Source organism: Aethalodelphis obliquidens, unplaced genomic scaffold, assembly GCF_003676395.1.
Source record: "Aethalodelphis obliquidens isolate GAN/ISIS:26980383/991018 unplaced genomic scaffold, ASM367639v1 scaffold2, whole genome shotgun sequence".
In the NCBI taxonomy this organism is placed as follows: Eukaryota; Metazoa; Chordata; class Mammalia; order Artiodactyla; family Delphinidae; genus Aethalodelphis; species Aethalodelphis obliquidens.
This window is the reverse complement of record NW_020837946.1, coordinates 69,270,059-69,290,248: the sequence shown is the minus strand read 5'-3', so window position 1 is coordinate 69,290,248 and position 20,190 is coordinate 69,270,059. Positions and strand designations below refer to the sequence as shown.

General features: G+C 40.7%; 1 protein-coding gene across 6 annotated transcripts in view; it reads right to left on the bottom strand.

Moving 5' to 3' along the window:
- The window catches only part of DPP4 (dipeptidyl peptidase 4), a 77,191-nt gene that overhangs the window by 35,776 nt on the left and 21,225 nt on the right, over nucleotides 1-20,190 (bottom strand). For 3 of the 6 annotated variants that reach the window (XM_027129826.1, XM_027129846.1, XM_027129877.1), the window contains 8 exons: nucleotides 19,443-19,541; nucleotides 18,944-19,035; nucleotides 17,376-17,456; nucleotides 11,207-11,259; nucleotides 11,017-11,089; nucleotides 10,131-10,251; nucleotides 5,644-5,804; nucleotides 4,094-4,206 (listed from right to left, as the gene is read on the bottom strand). In XM_027129826.1, coding sequence (XP_026985627.1) covers nucleotides 4,094-4,206; nucleotides 5,644-5,804; nucleotides 10,131-10,251; nucleotides 11,017-11,089; nucleotides 11,207-11,259; nucleotides 17,376-17,456; nucleotides 18,944-19,035; nucleotides 19,443-19,541 — 793 coding nt within the window. The remainder of the gene's footprint in view (nucleotides 1-4,093; nucleotides 4,207-5,643; nucleotides 5,805-10,130; nucleotides 10,252-11,016; nucleotides 11,090-11,206; nucleotides 11,260-17,375; nucleotides 17,457-18,943; nucleotides 19,036-19,442; nucleotides 19,542-20,190) is intronic. The other 3 variants (XM_027129857.1, XM_027129837.1, XM_027129868.1) reach the window with 2 other exon arrangements.

Sequence of the window (20,190 nt, the reverse complement as noted above, 5' to 3'; positions counted from 1 at the left end):
TCATGAGCTTTATGTCAGCACTTAGATGAGTTCCTGGCCCAGAGCAGACTCCACATGGTGTGAACTCTCCTTATGTAGAGAAATTACTTCATTGCTTTAGTATTAAAATCAATCGTATTCCTCTTGGACTAATCCTGTTCCAGAAGTTAGAAGAGCTTGTTGAATCACTGTGCCTAACCTGGGAAAGGCAGTCAGTGGCTCAAGGGAAGGCCAGGCTGCCTCGTATGGTCCCTGGTTCCTCTTCCACCCCTCCCCCAACCACTCTAACCAGTCTATTCAGTATGTGCCTCTCTGTTTTTACAGAATAAAATTGGCATGTTGTGGAAAGTATACTTGACGATCCTGCTTGTTGGATTTTTCTGGTCTTAAGTGGGGACTTAAAACTTCCAGTAAAAACTACAATTAAGCTCTTGGTTTCCTTATATCTTTTTCATGACTCACTGACATCCTGGCCTGGTGTGATCGCAGCTCCAGGCTGGGTTATGCCCTCTCATTCTGTCTCCCCTCAATTCCAAATCGTAAAGAGAAACTGATTGAAGAGGAGCGTGTTTATATAAGAATTCAAAATTTAGAGCCCGCTCCACTGGTGAACCGCCTTTATGGAGCCCTCACAGGGTGCAGAGTACACCTCGGGCTGTGGAGAGTGACAAAGGTAGTGGAGGATGCAGGTTCATGAACCTTTGATCTAGAAATGGGCAGGGAAGATGCCAGATGCATGTGAGTTTCCTGGCAGACTTCCCAAATTCCATCGCTCAATGTTTTCAAATGGGGAAAAGTAGATAAAGTTATTTAGTACCAGGAGACCCACTAATCATGTTAAAGGGTTTTCTTCCCACCTCACCTGCCCCTTTCCACTAGGTTCCTTTGAAAAGAAGAAGGCTATTTGGAGTCCACTTTCCTAAAACAACCCTTGGAAAACGTGTGCATGTGTGGGGAGAGCCTCATCTTCCTGTAGGATTTCAGCTGCTGGATGCTCTGTGATGAAAGGATGAGGCCTAAGGAGGAAATTAGTGATGGGTGCGCGGGCAGAGGAAGGCCTGGCTCCAGGAGCGAGTGAATTACTACGGGACGGAGCAGAAGGTGCTGGGCAGCTGAAGAGGCATAACTTGCCCGCATTAACTTGGCCCTGCTGATCTCTGCATGAGGCTAGAAAACGAAGCACCACCGTGTACGAGAACATTTTTCTCCAGAGGGGCCCTCAGGCCTGGTTTTAGCAAAGCTGCAGCTGTACTGGTGCTAACAGAGACCAGAGCTGGGTTTGCAGTTTCATACACAGCACATTCCTGTAGCATTTCCAGAAATGCTTCTTTGGTGAAATACGTTCCCCAGAAAATACCCACAGTGAGTAAGGCAACCCTCATCATGAGTGTGGCGTAAAGAACTGCAAAGAACAAAGACTTAAGGATTCATTCATATAGGGGGAAAAATAAGTCCTTAAACTGCTTAAGTTTCCTGAGCTCCGAAATTCACAACTGTGCCTTGGAAAGTGATTTCTAAGTGGGAAAGATGCCATCTCTTCATCTGTGAAATGGCCGTGAAAATGACACCATAGGCAGCATGTGGGTAATAAATGAGACAACGTGAGCAGAGCACCAGGCACAGTCCCCAACATAGGAAGCACCCAATACACTTTAATTCGACTATTCTATTACTCTGGCCCGGCAAGTGTGGGCCTCTGTCCTACTCCCAAGCTCCCATGCTAAGTTGCTGTGTGATCTTAAGCAAATGGGTCTACTTCTCTGAGCCTCAGATCTCTCATCTGTGTCTCACAGAGGTGTTCTCAGTGTGCTCCGGAACCCCGGTAGGTTCTGTCGATTGTGAGACGCCTGGGGGAAGGAGAAGGCACAGGGGCTGGGCCTAGAACCTGAGCAGCCATCTGCCATTGGCTTACTGGCACCCCACCTCTGTTGTATCTCACTTGCCCAAAGGTTTCTCGCTCCTTAAAAACATTTGTAAGGTCCAAAGCCCCTTCCAGATCTAAAATCTTTCAGCGTGGGAGCTCACGGCTCATCCTCCCTTCGGACAGATGTTGGGCGTATACCAAGAGGGCACGCAGGGCTTGCTTCTCTTCCCTGGGCAGCCCCGAGCTTGTGCACACTCGGTGATCCTTCCACTGCAGTCCTCCCCCCACCCCCCGCCCCACCGTGCCCTGTCCAATTCACTCATCCTCCGGGATGCTTTCTTTGATCCCTGGGGTCACAGAAAACCCATCTCCCCCTCCTCAGAATGCCTCCAGCCTTTTGTTTATGCCTCTGTCATAGGCGCTTTGGGAGTCATTTATTGACACGTTTTATATCCCCCACCCCATCATAAGTGCCAGAAGGGAGACTCAGCCCTACAGGACATCTATGAGTGTAAATAGCGGGTGCTTAATCAATGTTGATGGAAGAGATGGCTGGACGGGACCAAAGAGCAGATTTTAGAACCTAAAGAAATACTTTTTAGTTGACTGATAATTAATTTTCCCTAGGAATAAACAGTTTAATATAGATACTTCTGAGAAAGTAAATGAATTAATAACCACAGAGCAAAGCCTCCAGCATGCCTGATGTAGTAAATGCAACACTGAGAAGGAAAATGCTTCCATATGGCTCTGATGATAACTTCAGGCATCTGAGGGCACCAGCTGAATTCACACAGAGGGAGAGAGAGGCACCTCGAAGAAGAGTGCTTACGAGCTCCTTCTTTCAAGTCAGAAAGATTTGAATACAGCCCCCTACCGGGTCATTTTCTTAACCTCTAGGCCTCATTTTCTTATCTGTAAAAGAGCCATATAATAATAGTTGCTGGAAAGAGTTACTTAAAGGCTAATAAGATAAAGCACGTGATGCCGTGTGTCTGGCACACAGAGAGTGCTCAATAGAGGCTAGTCATCATTTAGAAGCAATGATAAAACCAACACAAGTAATGGAAAAGAAGAGAGAGCAACCTGATGGCCAAAAGTTTCATGTAGTTTGGTGTTTACAGGAAGATAAAGGAGGGGCTGAGAGTTTCAAACCACCAAGGATCATGCAAGCAAAGGACGTCTGGAGGTACATCGGTGTCGCGGGGGTGCCTAAAATTAGTCCACGGTTTCCCTGAATTACTCTAGGTCTTACCAGGCCCCGCAAAGCCCCGTGTGATCTGACCTTCCTCCCATCACTCCCCTCTCCACTCAGACGCTCCAGACTCTGTGGCCTCCTCGCAGGGCCTCCACTGCACCAAGCACGCTCCCTCTGCAGGGGCTTTGCACCCGCTCTTCCTCTGCCCGGATACTGCTCCCCCAGCTCTCCATGTGACTAGATCTTCCCCTCTTCCTTCATGTCACTGCTCACAGGCCTCTTATTAGAGAGACTTTCCCTGGCCTCCCCCCAACCATCAGCATCACGGCTGCCCTCCTTTGATCGTCTTCACAACATCTCACGTAACTTTATTTGTTTACCTGGTGGTTGTCTGCCTCCCCTACTTGAGTGGAGGCTCCAGGACACCAGAGGCTCTGGCTGCTCTATTCATTCTGCAACCTCACCCCTGGAACCATGCCCGGCATGAAGGCATGAAGTTGGAACTCAGCAGAGTGTGTATGGTCAGGCCCCCCAAGATGGCTGTTCTCTTGCTCTCTGTATATCCCCTGCTCCCCTGAGTAACCTTCCTACATACTTGCCCCAGGCTCCAGCCAGTGACTATTCTTAACAAAGGGGAGGTGAGGGGCATGCCTCTCCGCTGGTTTCCTTGGTAAATAATGAGCCAACCTGATGTAATCCTCCCTGTAACTGGCAATCTCCTCTTCCCCCTGGGAGCGAAGCCTGCTGCCTTGTCCTGCCCACCGTCCACAGCAGCACGCTGTGCGGTGTCGCTCCAGGACCTTGCTTCAGATGTGTAAGCTCCCGCACCCATTAAACCACTGATGTCTTTGTTGCTGACTCCGGGTTCTTTCTCTGGTCTTAAAGCTGGGCAAGTGCAGCCCAACAGAGTGGTTGAATGGAAGAATGAATGACGGGCAGGGCCAGGTGACACCATGAGATACTGCCATTGATTCTGCCATTCATTTTGAAAGTGTTCTCCCTGGGAGCTGTGGAACTGTTTACAACACAAGCATTTGGGTCAAGAGTCTTACCCTATTAACACAGAAGCAGGAGGAATGATTTGTTGGGAAGTTGCATTGATGTCTGGGCTGAGAGTGTTGGTATTTACAACAAAGAAATTTACAGTTGGGTTCACAGCTCCTGCCTAGGAAAAAAACAATCACAGAATTGGTATTGACAAAAGATATATACATAACAACATCACACAAGTTTAGAGCTGTACAAAAATGTCTGTATTATGGCCATAAAATTATAAACAATCAGACACTTTCAAACAATTTAATACAGATAAAATGAACATAAGGGAGAGTCATGAAATGCAACCTTCTCATGTTCAGGCAGAAATATATATATGACTCCCGTTTAAGTAATGAATGCTCATAATTTATGCACTTTGAGCAAAAAAGGATAAACTTGTTAAAATCAATTCTTTTAATTTGTAAATATACCCTGACTCCCGAAGACAAGAAGACTGATGGCTGACCACTAGGAAGAATACCCTGGGTTCAGGCAAAGACACAATCCCCCAGGAAAATTAGTTTACCTGAGCCGAGAGCCAAAATGCTAATTAGGAAGCCTTCACTTCCACTCCAAATTCAGGTTCAGTACTTTGGAGTTTTACAATCAATATTATGACAGAAATCTATAAAATCGTTTTATATATACACATAGATTTTCAATTGACAAATTAGTTAGAAATAATATGATATTTTTAGTGAGAACACTCTATGGTATTTCTTTGCCAGTTGCACTCTTCAAAAAATAACATTCCACTGAAAATACATCTCCATATTTAGTCTCTGATTTTTTTTTCTTTTAACTTCCTCTGTCTCCCTAAAATGGCAGCTCTTCATAAAGCAAATTGAGGGAGTCGGTAAAAATAAAAATCCCTTCTCCCAAATTGCTTACAGCAAAAACACTTTGCTATTAGATTTTCCTATAGATGATACTGTGGCCATTGTTATTATGACACTAGTGAAGTGAAGAGTCCTGGTTCCCTCCTAAACTTCCCTCTTCCTTGGCTTATACAGCTTAATAAGGCTCTTCAGTGTTCATAAACATGCATCCCAGAGGGGGAAACAGTCTTGAAAACCAAGACATGACACTATTATTCCAAATGTAGGACGGGTGAAATTTACATTAGTGCCAAATCTATAATAGAACTACTAAAACTCGTCATGTATCAGTTAGTAATACAACCTGGTATATAACCCCGCTCTTCAACATTATCTAGGGCACAATCCAACGTCTACAAATCAGATGAGCTTGTCATTCAATCACAGCCTCTCTTTTCCTCCTTTCAAACATTTTCATTCCCCCTACTTCTTTCAAAAGCATTTTCCCCATCTTTTTCGGCTTGTCATTCTTCAAAGTTTTTGGAGAAATTACAAAACCTTAAATCACACTCTTTCCTGGGATAATAAAAATACTTTAAAATTGCCACATGCTGTTGACTTCAGCAAGAGTAATCACACAAGCTGTTGAAGAGAGACTGACAATATTTTCATTAGCAGGAAAGGATTAAATGAAACCATTCTCTTCCCATCAAATCACGGAACCACTATGTAAACGGAGCACAGACCTTTGGATAAGGAATCTGCATGGTCTTTGGGTACTGCAGTGACTCATCAGAGTAGAAGGAGTATTCAATCAGTGGGACTTCTGTATCGTTAAATTGGGCATATGCTAAAAAAGTGCCGTTTGGAGACCACCACAGAGCGGAGTAAGTACTGAAGACTTCCTCTGAAAAAAGACAGAAATTGTTCTGTTACAAGAAGTAGCTGATAAATTGGCTTTGGCATTCAAAATATTGTTCTCATTAGCTTTAGTAATTACAGTAGAGTTCAACTAATGAACCACTTTGCATTTGCTGGGCTTCCAAAATCAGAGTAATACAAACGAATAAAAATAAAATCCTCAAGGATAGAGCTGGATTGTAAAAATAAGTAACCCGTTGGACCATTTTTGAATATCTTAGCACACAATATTTAATATAAACTCTACATTTTTTTCCTTATCTTATAATCCTCTAAATTTATGCCACAAAACATACTAAAAGTAAATTTCACACAAGGGGCTGATTCTCCTTTCTAATTTTTCAAACAGTCACCATGCCAGCATATGCTCCCCAAGTGGGCTCAGTTTGTACTGAGCCCGCAGGGTACTGGTGGGTGGTGGGTGGCTCCAGGCTATCAAACCAATATGGTGCCCAGAGTTTACTACTCTTGGCACAAAAGCCTTGAGAATGATGGATTTTGAATGGAAGGGAGCTCCATGAGACCCCTACCAAGAAACATCTCCTTTGCCTAGTCTAGAAACTGAAGACTCCCTTAGATTAACACCCTCCTCTGGTCTATCAGCTGATGGGTGAGGGAAGACGGTAAGATGGAAGCAAAAGGAAAGGAAAGGGTTTTCTTTCTTGAACAATGTTGCACTTGTTCCCAATTTCTGGCAAAGGTAGCTCCTTCCTATGTTTATTATGGAGTCCATTCATGGGACTTCCCATCTCTGCCTCTTAAAATGCCAAAACCTCTTTCACCAACTGGGAATAGAGGATTCAAGTAGACTTGGTGGAGCCTCCTAATCCCTTACACAGAGTTAATCCACACATTTCATGCTGTGCTGCGAGAGGAAAGGTAAAAGCAAAAGCATAAAAACGTGAATATTAGAGTTAGGAAATCATTTATCCAATCACTTTTCTGATTCTTATGGCTTCTTGACAAGTTTCTTCCAAATGCTTGCTTTCAGTTATGACAATGGTAATGGTAGTAGGAGTAACAGTAATAAAAATAACAACAATAATAAAATATAATAATTATAATGATGAGCAGCTGCCATTTAATGCCTGCTGACCCTACACGGATAAGTAACTGACATCTATTATCTCGGTTAATCCTCACAGTAACTCCTTGTGCAGATGAGCAAAGGGGCAGGCAGGCTTAAAGAGAGTCAGCAATTCACTCAGGAGCACGTGACCAATAGCTGCTAAAGTCAAGAATGAGTCCAGATTTGTCTGGTTGGAGTCCATCTTCTACTGTTCCTTCCTGCCTATTTCAGCACTTCTAGTAACAGAAAACCTTCTACTTGATCAGGCAGCCTGCTCCCCCTTTGACTGCTTTATACCTATGTCACTGAGTTACATTTATGCAGCAATTTAGAATTTACAAAACACTTACCTAATTGAACCCTGGGTGAGTCTATTCATAGGCTATTTTACAGAGAGGACAACTAAGGTTTAGAGCGATAGAGTGAATTGACAGAGACAAGAAGGCAGGCCTTGTGATTCTAAGCCAAGGAGGTTTCTCACTAAGAACTTCTTCATATACTGAGTTCATGTCTCATTCCTTATAGCTTCTACCCATTGGTTCTAATCTAAGATCAAGATGCAATTACATAAAATGAATACAATGACAGCAAGGTAATGCTTTGTAAAATCACTTTTAAGTACAGGTGGCAGGTAGGAGTCTATGTTTTGGATTAGTAGTTACTTAGAATACTGAACACTTTATCTATCTATCTATTTACTTATTTATTTTTCTTTTCCATTATGGTTTATCACAGGAGATTGAATATAATTCCCTGTGCTATACAGTAAGACCTTGTTGTTTATCCATTCTATTTATAATAGTTTGTATCTGCTAACCCCAAACTCCCAATCCATCCCTCAACCTTGGTGACCACAATCCATCCCCCAACCTTGGTGACCACAAGTCTGTTCTCTATGTCTGTGAGTCTGTTTATGTTTCATAGCTAAGTTCATTTGTATCATATTTTAGATTTCACATATAAGTGATAGCATATGGTATCTGTCTTTCTCTTTCTGCCTTACTAGAATACCGACCACATTTTTCCATATCAATGATGTGTCAAAACCATTATTATAAAACTACACTGGTCAAACTCAAAGTCCTAAGAATGAAGGGATCATGGGTAAGGATAAAGAACAAAGAAAGAAGGAAAAGATATCCAGTCCTTCCTGAAGTTGGCTATGAACACAATGGGTGTCTATGGCACTCCCACCACCATCCTGTGATAACTCCCATCCTGCCAGTCACTCTGAATTTCCTTAGGTACCCCTGGGACCTAGTTTCCTCCCCCTAATAGGATACTTAATTCACTCCATGACAGTTTTTGTTGGCTTCTTTGTCTCTCTCTGGGCTGAATTCCCTGAGAGCAACAGTTGGGTAGCATTTGTCTCTGTGTCTCCAGCACCTGGCACAGCACCTTGTAGGTGGTTGGCACTCAATGTGAATTGCACTGAATTAATCACAACCCCCACCCCCACCCCTGCCACTGTCAACACTACTGCCTCAGGGGGGTAAGGAATGCTCCATCTCCCTAAATTATTTCCTTCTCTATCCCCTCTCATCTCATCAAAATTCGCATTTTTCAGCTCTGGGTTAGGTAAACTACATTCATACTCAAAAGTGACTGTAACGTAATTAACTTCATCCTAGGAGATAAAGTATTATCCTTTTTTTTTGGAAAAAGAAAACACTTATTAACTAAAGTAAAATAATAATCAATTAGAAAATCATAAAATAAAGTGAAAACAGAAAACTTGAGAGAGAAAGCTATTTGGGGACCCAGGGTGGGGTGGCAGCCCAAGTCCCAGAATATAGGCTCCTCTGTGAGTGTCCCTCCTCAGTGTGGCATGTGGCCCTGTTTAGACCTTGCAGCTTTGTTTGTCCATTTACTTATGAACCTACAGATTCTCAAAATGTACTCTCTTTTGATCCCAACAGGTCTTCATGGCTACAGTGGAGAGGGTGGCTCCAATAGGAAGGTGACCCCATATATGGAGAAGCAGGTGTGCCCTTTTCTAAGTATGGAGCACTTGTAAATGTACAAAACCAATTGTAGGAATTTCCCTGTAGGGACTTAAGTCCCGTTTTTAGAGACAGGCCCACATTGGAACTGTGAAGCCATTCTTCTGCTTGTGAATGGCTTAGTCATGAACAGGCAAAATGAGATCCCTCCAGCTATTATCTACCTTAGAAAGAACCTTAGTGTCGGAGTGTTTTTATCTTAGAGCTGCCCAGCTGTTCCAAGGAAGGGTCAGTCACAGCTTTGGGAAGAGGCTTTATCTAGCTCACGTTGGGGATCCTGGAGGTTGTGCTGTGCTGTCCAACAAGCGTTAAAGATGTTTTTCAATATCTAAGTGACAAGTGATAGTAAATTTCATTGTAAGTTTTCATCAAACACTTGTTTCTGGGCCATGGGAATTTATCTTTCTTTTAAAGTGTTTCCTGTTCTTATAATGTTATCCACTTAACTGAACTCGATTTGAACTAGTAAGAACCGAAATTGTCATGAAGAAAAACCTTTTTTTAATAAGTATGAAGAAGAAATAACAGGATAAAATAAGGATGAGTCTTTAATAAGCATGAGACAATCTTATGAAGGGTTTGGAATAGCCTCAAAATGCTTTTTACCTTGGCAACTACAGACATGAATAATGTTTTCCTAATATTTTCTAAAACTCTTTATCCTTAAAGAGAGAATCATTCTTTTTAACTTTTTCAGTTCTGTTTTTTGAACCCAGTTTTTCCTAAGTCTTTCTAATTATTTTTTTCTTCTTTAGAAACAGGAAATGCTAATTTGTTCAAGTTCCAATGAACACAAATCCTCTATAAAAAAAAAGGCATTTTCTTACCCTTGACTCCCCAATCTCCAGACAATAGTTTGTCATCTTTTGGAATGTTCTGGGAGTATTTCGTTTTCTTTAGTAACTTCTGGGTTAGGTAGGCCCGGTTCAAGAAACATCTGATATCAATCTGGAGGCTTTTATGCCCCAGTAAAGCAGAAAAGCTACCTACACAGAAAGGCCCTTTTGTAGCAGTAGAGCAAAGACAATAGGAGCATTGACGAGACAGTGAGGATGTAGCAGCAGTAGCCACTGTGAAGAGATTCTTGGTCTATGAGATACCTAGTGTTATGAGTGCTAAAGGAGATTTGATGACATTTTTAAGATGCAACTTATTTTGAATGCCATTGAATTTCCCCCCATTTTAACTGTTTTTGAAAACGTACAGATTTTCTGATTTGAAAAAGCTTTAACGTCTCTACCTTCATAAACCCAGTCAGTTATTCCATTATAGATTACATCTTCTTTCCCAGTCCATGTGACCCTCTGACTTGGCAAATTTGGTTCATTTTTGACATAAATATCATTTTTCCAAACGTACGCCTAGAAAGATTGGAAAAAAAATATTGATACATAATATATTTTATTCTGGATTTTAAAAAACTTACCAATTATTTTATCCTCAAAAAATATTGGTATGCAAGTGTAATGATTACCTAAGCGTATTCCATTGATCAGGAGGAAGAGTCATTTACTCCCTCCTCTCACATTCTTAAACTGTAAGTATAGATACAGAAGCCCAAGAAGCAGCTCACAACCACGCTATTTGGATACCAAAGTGTATGCGAAGCCTGGGAAGACTGACCACTTCTATAGCATGATGTGTGCTATGCATTTCTCTCCAGGGAAGGTGAGTAGATGTAGGGCAGCTGCACGCCCAGAGGGTGAAGTCAACTACAGATAAACAGTCTGTCTTTCTGTTTAGATTCTTCTGGACTTCTGACATTCTCCTAAGACTATAGCACATGAAGGTATATCTATAGTGACAACATAGAGAAAGTCACAGAACTATCAGAAAGCAGGAATGCCTCAACAAAACAAAACAAAACCCAAAGTGCAACAGAATTAGAATTCAAGACTTTAATGAACATTTTCCCAGTAAATAAACAATTCCCTAACAGTAGTTCAGAAACTTTCAGGAATTGTATTTACTCTGTTAGACTAATAAAATATTATTTTAGGCAATAAAACTCTGTTTGATAGTGATGTACTGGCTTCCTAAGTATCTGCTCTGTATCATGGTTAGCAGCTTCTGCATATGAGAGATTTGAGCCATTATTTTTCTGACAAGGGGAGAGACTCACTAACCAATTTATGACCCACTGGTGACCATGTGACCCACTGTGTGTTGTTTGGGATTCTCTCTTCTGTAATTAGCTGCCTGGAAAAAGATAAAGAGAAACATTTCCAAGTGAATAAATCACAGTGGAATTTCTTTTCTTTTTAAATTATTATTATACTAGAAAAGCATAACAGATTTTGGGAGGAAGTCGCTGACCTTTTATTTAAGTCATAAATGTCATACGAAGCTGTGTAGGAATGCCTCCATTGCTGCAAAAGAAAACAAACATTTCAGCCTTCTGTGATTCTTGGTAGTTTGACCACTTGCTATAGGAGCCCAGCTGAGAGATAAAGCCGTATAACATTGTATAATTCTCAAATTTTATATCTTATAATTCCCTATCTAGATTCTTAAAATTTTGGAATTAGAAAATATCTCAGAAATCATCTAGTACAAACTCCTCTGGATTTTACCTATAACTTTTCTCTGGCCTCATCTCTGCAAAGGAGACTTCCCAGGACCACAGTGGGCTGAGGTGCCGTTTCCTGTGGCAAACATTATTCTCAGCACTTACCACAGTAATGTTAAGTTCAGCTGTTTAAGAAAATGCAAATTTTCCCTTTTCAACCACCTTATTGGCAAAATATCTTAAAGAACTCTAATTCTATTGCTGGTAGTGATGGGGAGAGATGTTTACTTTCCTACACTGATCATGAAAATATAAAGTGTTACAGATTTTTTGAAAGCCACCTGGCAATATGTTTTAAAATTGAAATACATATACCATCAATATTTTAAATAACCATCTCAAGAATCTAAAACATGAAAAGCAACCAAATCCAAAGAAATTAGAAGAAAAGAAGTAATAAAGGTCAAAGCAGTAATCAAATAGAAAAAAATACAATAGAGAAAAATCCAACAAAGCTAAAAACTGGTTCTTTGAAAAGACTAATAAAATTACTAACACAGAGTAAGAAAAAGAGTATGAATGAATAATATCAGAAATGAAAAATGGGATACCACAATGGGCTCTACAGACATTAAAAGATTATAAGACCTTATTTTAAATGTTTTTTACCTATAAATTTTAAAAGTTAGAAAAAAGGACAAATTCCTTTAAAAGCAAGTTATCAAAAGTGAGACGAAAGAGTGAATTCTGAATAGTTTTACATCTAATATAAAACTGAATCCATAAAAAACCTCTGTACAAAGAAAACTCCCAGCTCAAATAATTTTACCAGCAAACTCCTTGTCATTTATCCAAATGAGCTGAAAACTTATACCCACACGAAAAACCTACACACAAATGTTTACAGCAGCTTTATTCATGTTTGCCAAAACTTGGACATAACCAAGATGTCCTTCAACAGGTGAATGTATAAACAAACCACGGTCCAGGCAGACTATGGAATATTATTCAGTGATAAAAAGAAATGACCTACCAAGCCATGAAAAGAAATAGAGGAAGCTTAAATGCATATTGCCAAGTGAGAGAAGCCAATCTGAAAAGGCAACATACTGTATGATTCCAACCACATGACATTCCGGAAAAGACAAAATTACAGACACAGTAAAGATCAGTGGTTGCTAGGGGTTTGGGTGAAAGGAGGGACGAACAGGTGGAGCACAGGGGATTTTTAGGAAAAGTGAAAATATTCTGCATGACACTATAATGACAGATAAAAGTCATTATACACTCTGCATTTGTCAAAACCCATAAAATGTACAACACAGAGAGTGAACCCCAATGTAAACTATGAACTTTAGTTAATAATAATGCGTCAATATTGGCTCATCAATTGTAACAAATGTACTACACTAATGCAAAATGTTAATAATAGGGAAAATAACAGGGGTCGAGGTGAGGCAGGGGGGGTGGTGAGGAAGTATATGGGAACCCCCTGTACTTTCCACTCATTTTCTGTAAACCTAAAGCTGCTCTAAAAAATAAAGTCTATTAATTCAAAAATAAATGAGCTAGAGCCATAGCAGATGACTTGGAAGAAGTTCCACATGGTACCACTGAGTGAGAAATGCAATTTACAGAAAAGTATGGAAAATAGGATTCTATTTTTATAAAATAAACAATAACTAAAAAGAATCTCTATCTTCCTAGAATTATATGAATAAAGAAACAAATATAAAATATGGATATGGGTATACAATAGATTCTCAACATGGGATACCTGGGGAAAAGGCAGAGGGGTGAGGAGTAGGGAGTCAAGAAAAAATGGTAAAAAAATAAGACTGAAGATTTTTTAAATATATGATCATAGATTTGCATTTATGAAATATTATGTTTATATGTGGATACATACATAAATTAAAGATTTTTTTTTCAAAATTACTTGTCTGTATGTCTGTTTTCCCTACCATACTCCTAGAGATAAGAAATTGTGTCTTATTCATCTTTAAATACCTGGAGTCTGGTCTAGTACAAGCCACATAGTATATATTCAAGAAACAGACCAAACTAAAATAATCAAAGTTTACCTATGAGGCTGAAATAGATGAAATAGGTAGCCCAAGACCCCCAGCTGTATTAGCAGAGCTAAGACCTGTCAGGTCCCTAATCTTGAAAACTATTTCCCACTTATCATTCATCACCCTCCTGTCCTCTCATGTCAACAAATATTTATTGTCTCCTCTTCTTTGCAAGTCATACATTCTTTTTTGAATCCTGAATTATTCTGACACACTCCATGCTTGTTTCTGGAAAACCTCTGAGTATAATACTCACTAGAGCCAAAAGTTGTGGTACAGGCTAAAAATATTAAGAGATTTAAGAAGTTTTGAGATCATTTCAGGGTGACAGATCTATCATGGGTTGTAAAGGGAAATCCAAGATGTTTGTATATTCACTTAATCTTCCGAAACAGACTCATCAGTCTATTTAGGCTATAAACATTGGCACCTATCCTCTTGATTAGGCATTACTGGATAAGACAGGCTCCCTCTTTTTGAGGAGCTCATAGTTGAATGGGGGATATGGAGACATAAACTACAAGAAAAGAATCACAGAGCATGCAATGGAGGTGGGTGGGGAAAGGCAGGAATCATAAATTAGGAATTGGGGAGGGAGAGAGGCTTATGGAAAAGGTGACTCTTGGACTGAGTCTCAGTGGCAGAGGACTGCCACACAGAGAAGGAAAAAAAGCATCATAGCAGAAAGAGGTTCAAGCACGAACATAGGAAAGATCATGTTTAAGAGCACAAACTTTGGAGTCTTCTAACCTGGATTCAAGTCTTGCTCTAGACTGAATATTTGTATTCCCCCCTTACCCTCAATTCATATGTTGAAATCCTAGCCCCCAACGTGATGGTATTCTGGAGATGGGATCCCTGGGGAGTGACTAAGTCACGAGGGGGAAAGCTCTCATGAATGGGATTAGTTTCCTTATAAAAGAGACTCCAGAGAAATCCCTTGACCCTTCTACCATGTGAGGACACACGGAGAAGACGGTCAACTATGATCCAGGAAGTGAGACCTTGACAGATACTGAATCTGCTGCCACCTTGATCTTGGACTTCTCAGCCTCCAGAACTCTGAGAAATAAATTTCTGTTGTTAAGCCACCCAGTCTATGAGGTTTATAGCAACCCAAATGGACGAAGGCAAGTCTCCAATATGTAATATCAGGCAAGTTTCTTTCTAGACTTCAATTTTCTCTTTAGGAAGATGAGGATAGTGACAGAAACAATCTCAGGGGCACAAGAATGAACGTGAAGTATTTAGCAGGACTCCTGGACATTGTCAACAAGTCACAGACGATGCAACTATTATCATCGGTACAGCATTAAGCGATGAGGCAAGATGCTATGAGAACATCCATACTAGGCTGTATGGTCCTTACTTATTTATGTTTTCTTTTTTTTTAATTAATTAATTTTTAAAAAATTATTTGGTTTTGTTCACTGACTCACTTACCTTTTTTTGTAGCTACACCTTAAAATTAAGAATTGATCTTTCTGAATGCACTAGCTCAGTCATGGAGAAACCATGCAGTAGGATCTAAAGAGCACTGGCAGTAGACCTCCAGGGAAATTGAATAAAAGTAGACTTTTCTTTGTTCTTGATGTGTGTCTTGAGAGTTGATTAGTCAACACATTTACGCTGTATAGAAAATTCTGCTGGATACTCCGGGAAGTAAAATAGAATATAGAGTTCTCTATTTCAGTAATCTTTTGATTTAATGCTCGGCAATAAAACGTATGAAGAAAGTAAGCTAATGTGATAGAGAGTGAATGTTGGGGGGGACAGAGTAGCATCAACAAAGCCTGGACCTGAATTACTAAAAAGGGAGAGCATATGATGAGCAGGGGAAGAAGGTGCCAGGATGAAGCAATAGCAAGTGCTTTGGCCCTTAGATGGGAATGAAAGTGATGCTTGAGAAATATGAAGAGCTTTGCACTTAAAGGTTCTTAACTTTGGATCACTGAATCACTTGGGAGTCCTTAACACTACCCACGCCTGGACCCCATCCATAGCTATGCTGAGTTAGTTGGTGTGCAGTAGGCTGTAGGCATCTGTATTTTATTATTTATTTATATTTTTTTGCGGTACGCGGGCCTGTCACTGTTGCGGCCTCTCCCGTTGCGGAACACAGGCTCCGGACGCGCAGGCTCAGCGGCCATGGCTCACGGGCCCAGCCGCTCCGCGGCATGTAGAATCTTCCCGGACCGGGGCACGAACCCGCGTCCCCTGCATCGGCAGGAGGACTCTCAACGGCTGCGCCACCAGGGAAGCCCCTAGGCATCTGTATTTAAAAAAAAACTTCCCCAGGTGATTGATCCTAAGGAGCAGGCAGGGGTGGGAAGCACTGGCCAAGCTTGGTGAGTGCAGAGAGGGAGGTGCGAGGTGGGTTCAGAAAGGCAGAGTGGCAGGATGAAGGGGACAGAATGAAAACAGCAGAAGCAGTTAAACGCACATGAAAACTCCCGTGATACAACAGATACAAATTACCAATGATGGTTGTCCAGCTAAGGTCTACCAGTGAAATACATCCGTTAGTACACACAATATGGCACTTGTTGAACTTGGCTAAATAGCAAATTGAGCTGGTATTTACCTTGCTGTTTCTACCTTAACCTCATAGTCTTTATATGTTTGTCTTTAACTTGGGAAATTGTTAATCTGTGGTTCTCAACCCTGGCTGCTCATTAAAATACTCTACGTATTAAAAAAACAAAAACAAAAAAAGAAAACTGATGACAGCTTCACCCCAGAGACTTCAATTTATTGATCTGGGGATTGGACCTGGACACTAGGAATTTTTAAAAGCTCCTTAAATGATTTTAATCCGTAGACAGCAATAAGAACCACTGAATTAAACAAACACTAATTCATTAACTGGGAACAGATGTGTTAAAGTTGGTTTAGGCTTCTGATTCCTTCCTGGTGGATTGGTTTAGCAGAATATAGTCAGCAAGGCTTCATGTCCAGGAAATGGAGCCCAGCACAATGAATCAGGGCAAATATTACGAGCGGGAGTTACCATCCCAAAATGGGAAACGGAGTACGGGCTGGTCGGCATGGCCTGAATACAGGAGCGCTGGTGTGTGGGATAAGGTCACTCAGTATTTACTATTTATTCTAGAGAAAAAAGGCAGAGGTAGGGATCCCCAGCTTTGTATTTTGTTTTCAAGCAGAATCTCTCTACAGGTTTTTAATCTTTCCGGTATGTCTCAAAACTGCCTATACACAACAACCGTTGTCAAATCCATGAATAATCAAAAAGCTGCAGTGAAAGTCACTGGCGATCGGCAGCCACCCTAAACATGAGAAGGATGTGTGATTAGGCTGTAACCTTTCCCCAATGTGTGAGAATTTGATGTTGGGCTGGGCAACTGGAGGAAGCTGAGCGCTCCCTGCAGGGCACTGGTGACCGGTGCCGAGGCTGCCCCTTTGGAACGGTTTGTATATGGTGGGACCTGGGGGCTGGGAGGTGGACCGTGCAGAGTCTCTTCTAGAGGATGAGAAGTTTAACTGTTTTTAAAGCAAATGCTTGAGAGTTTTAATATATGTCGAACTGAGACAAAGGAAATAAAGAGTTCTATTACTGGATGTACAAGTCAGACATGTACACATACTTTTAAATTATAAGTTCTATTTTATTAACTTATGTTTTTAGTATCTATGTATAATATTACTTTAGCTTTTTAGTATTTGAAAACCCTGAAAATGAGTTTCTTTTAAAACATTCGTTAGACTTATCTTTTATGAATGAGAATGACCATTTCTCCTTCTGATACCAAATTAATGAGTTTTTAGCGCCTACTGTTTTACTTAGGTATCAATCCTAAATAGTCACAGACTTGAAATCAGTTATAAAATAACATACTCATAGGATTCTTTAAATGTCACAGTAAAAAAGCATTTCTTTTACCTTCACATAGTTGTGTTCGAAGAGAACATATTGTCTATCAGGAGATACTGAATAATCATTCATAGAAAATCCAAATTCATCCTGTCAATCAAGTAGAAAATAGAACAATTGAACAATTCCATTTAACTGCCGTTATTGAGTACTTACTGTGTAGAGGGTACGGTTCTAGACTTGTGGCTGGTAGCTTGAGAGGTTCCGGTCTAGAAGAGGGGGCACACTCCCTCACACAAATGACCGTGAGGCAAGGTGGGTGGTGATCAGGGTTAGAGAATCAGGGAGGGAAGGATTTATTTTAATGAAGGAGAGATGGCTATGTGGGTGGGGATCAGGAACAGAGAGAGAACTTCCTCAGGAGGGGAAACAGCAGGAGTAAAAACCCAGATGCAGAAAGGGCATGCATATTTAGAGACTGCCTAAAGGTTAGTTGTAACCTGAATACAGTATAGGGTGTGTCAGACAAAGAGAAGACATAAAATTAGAAAAATAGCCAAGGCCTAGATATAAGAAATAGACCTATGAACTACTTTTTTTTTTTTTGGCAGTACGCGGGCCTCTCACTATTGTGGCGTCTCCCGTTGCAAAGCACAGGCTCCGGACGTGCAGGCTCAGCGGCCATGGCTCACGGGCCCAGCCGCTCCGCGGCATGTGGGATCCTCCCGGACCGGGGCACGAACCCGCGTCCCCTGCATTGGCAGGCGAACTCTCAACCACTGCGCCACCAGGGAAGCCCTGAACTACTTTTTGCACATGGATGTGATAGAATCTTATCTGGCTTTTACAAAGATGCTCTGGTGACCCAGTGGCTGAGATGAGATGAGAGGGGAGGGGTTACAGTAGCCCTGGACTTGGGCAATACCGTGGTCTGATTTACAGAACGGAGAGATTAATCAAGGCTTCGAACCAGGACTATACCGTGGAAATGGAAATCCGAGAGACACTTGACGTTGCAAGGGAGGACTGATAGGTTTTGTTGAGTAGCTAAATAAGGGGAATGCCAGAGGAATCAAGGATTCTGAGGTTTCTAGCTTAAGTGACTTTGAAGAGGGCGCTATTTACCTAGATTGGGAACTCAGGAAGAGGACTAGTATGCCTTCCGTTTGCTAGGAGAGGGAAGGGGAAATAACTAGTTTAGCTTGGGACACTGAGTTTAAAATGACTGCAGGCCATCCATGTGCCAGAACCGGCAAGCTGTTGGAAACAGAGGTCTAGATCTTGGGAGGAGGTTAGTATTACAGGCATGTATTTGAGAAGCACCTGTGCTGTGGAAGTGCATGGGATTCGCTGAAGGAGAGCATGCAAAGTGAGGAGGGAGGGTAGCAGTGAAGACACGGCCCTGCGGAGCACTTACACGTAAGAGTATGAGCAGAGGAGGAGGAATCGTCAAAGGAGACTAAAAAGTAGCCAAGGCAGGGAGCATTCCAAGAAGAAGAGAAAGATCCACTTTGCCATATGCTGCAGAGAGAGTCCAACAGGATGAGAAACGATAGTACTCATGATTTGAAAGGTTATGAAAAAGAAAATCCCCAGAATTCCCTTAAAGCATGAATTAATTATGTGATTAAACATACAAGTGTACTGTTCTCCAAGAACATGGAGCTGTTTCCATATTCAGCATTGAATAGCAAGATATTATTTTCTTGTTTGTAGAGATATTCATGATCTAAAGAGAGAAAACGGCCAGATCAGTATTTCAAGTTGCTTTTAAACATCTTCATAAGCTAAAAAACCATGCAATAAAAATTTAAGACAAATTCACACAAGTACTAAAAAGGCATTTCTAAGTTGGAAAAACATGAACTGATGAATATTACACTAGTATGCCTTCATTTTTCCATCATTATTGTAAAGGGCTCAATTTACATTTAACTTTTTGTAGTACATATCAAAGAAATACTCAAGTTTCTTTCTGTCTTATCCCCCTTTCCACCCTTAGGTAGAAAAAAAATACTTTCCCATACGGTTAAAAAAAAATAAGAATATTTTCTCAGTGCCATAAAAGTGCCCCACAACCTAACCAGAATGAAAATAACCATAAAAATCAGCCCCCTCTCCGCCAAAAATCCTTACCTGAAATCCATCGCAAGGTGTAGAACTTCACTCTAAAAGTATTTTTTAAATAATCGGTTAGAGTGTAGGTTCTGCGACTATCAGCTATAGCATCACCTGCTGGTGGGAAAAAAGAGCCAAATGTTCAGTAAGTCGGGATAACCTGTTTCACATAAAAAAAAAAATAAAAAAAAAGGATATCTACAATATACACTAGTCACAAAATACAGAAATACACTGACAAAATGCAAAACACATTTTGAAAGAGTTCGGACTGAGAAAAAGGGTAAAAATGCATTTAGCTGTTAAAGTGTTTGCGAGAGTGTGTTTTTCACGGTGCTACATTAGTGAGCTTCATTTCGAAGGTCTAGATCAACAATGTCCAAGGGAAATATAGTGTGAGTACACTTTCTAGTAGCCATATTTAAAAATTTTTAAGGTGAAATTAATTCTAATTGCATATTTTATTTAGCCAGTATATCAAATATTTTATCATTTCAGTGTGTAATCGGTTTTTATATGTTATTAATAGATCTTTCACATTATTTCTTTTCATACTGTCTTTAAAATCTGATATGTAATTGATGATTACAGTATATCTCAATTTGAATGGGCACCTTCCGAGTCAATGCAATCATGTAGTGGATGGCACGAGGCTAGATTATCCTTTCGGAGGGCCTGAGGTCCACTTCGAAGCCCTCTTGCTCTGCAAAGACCTTTAAGATATACTGATCACCCAGTTCAGAGGTCTTCGTTTCTATCATCATTT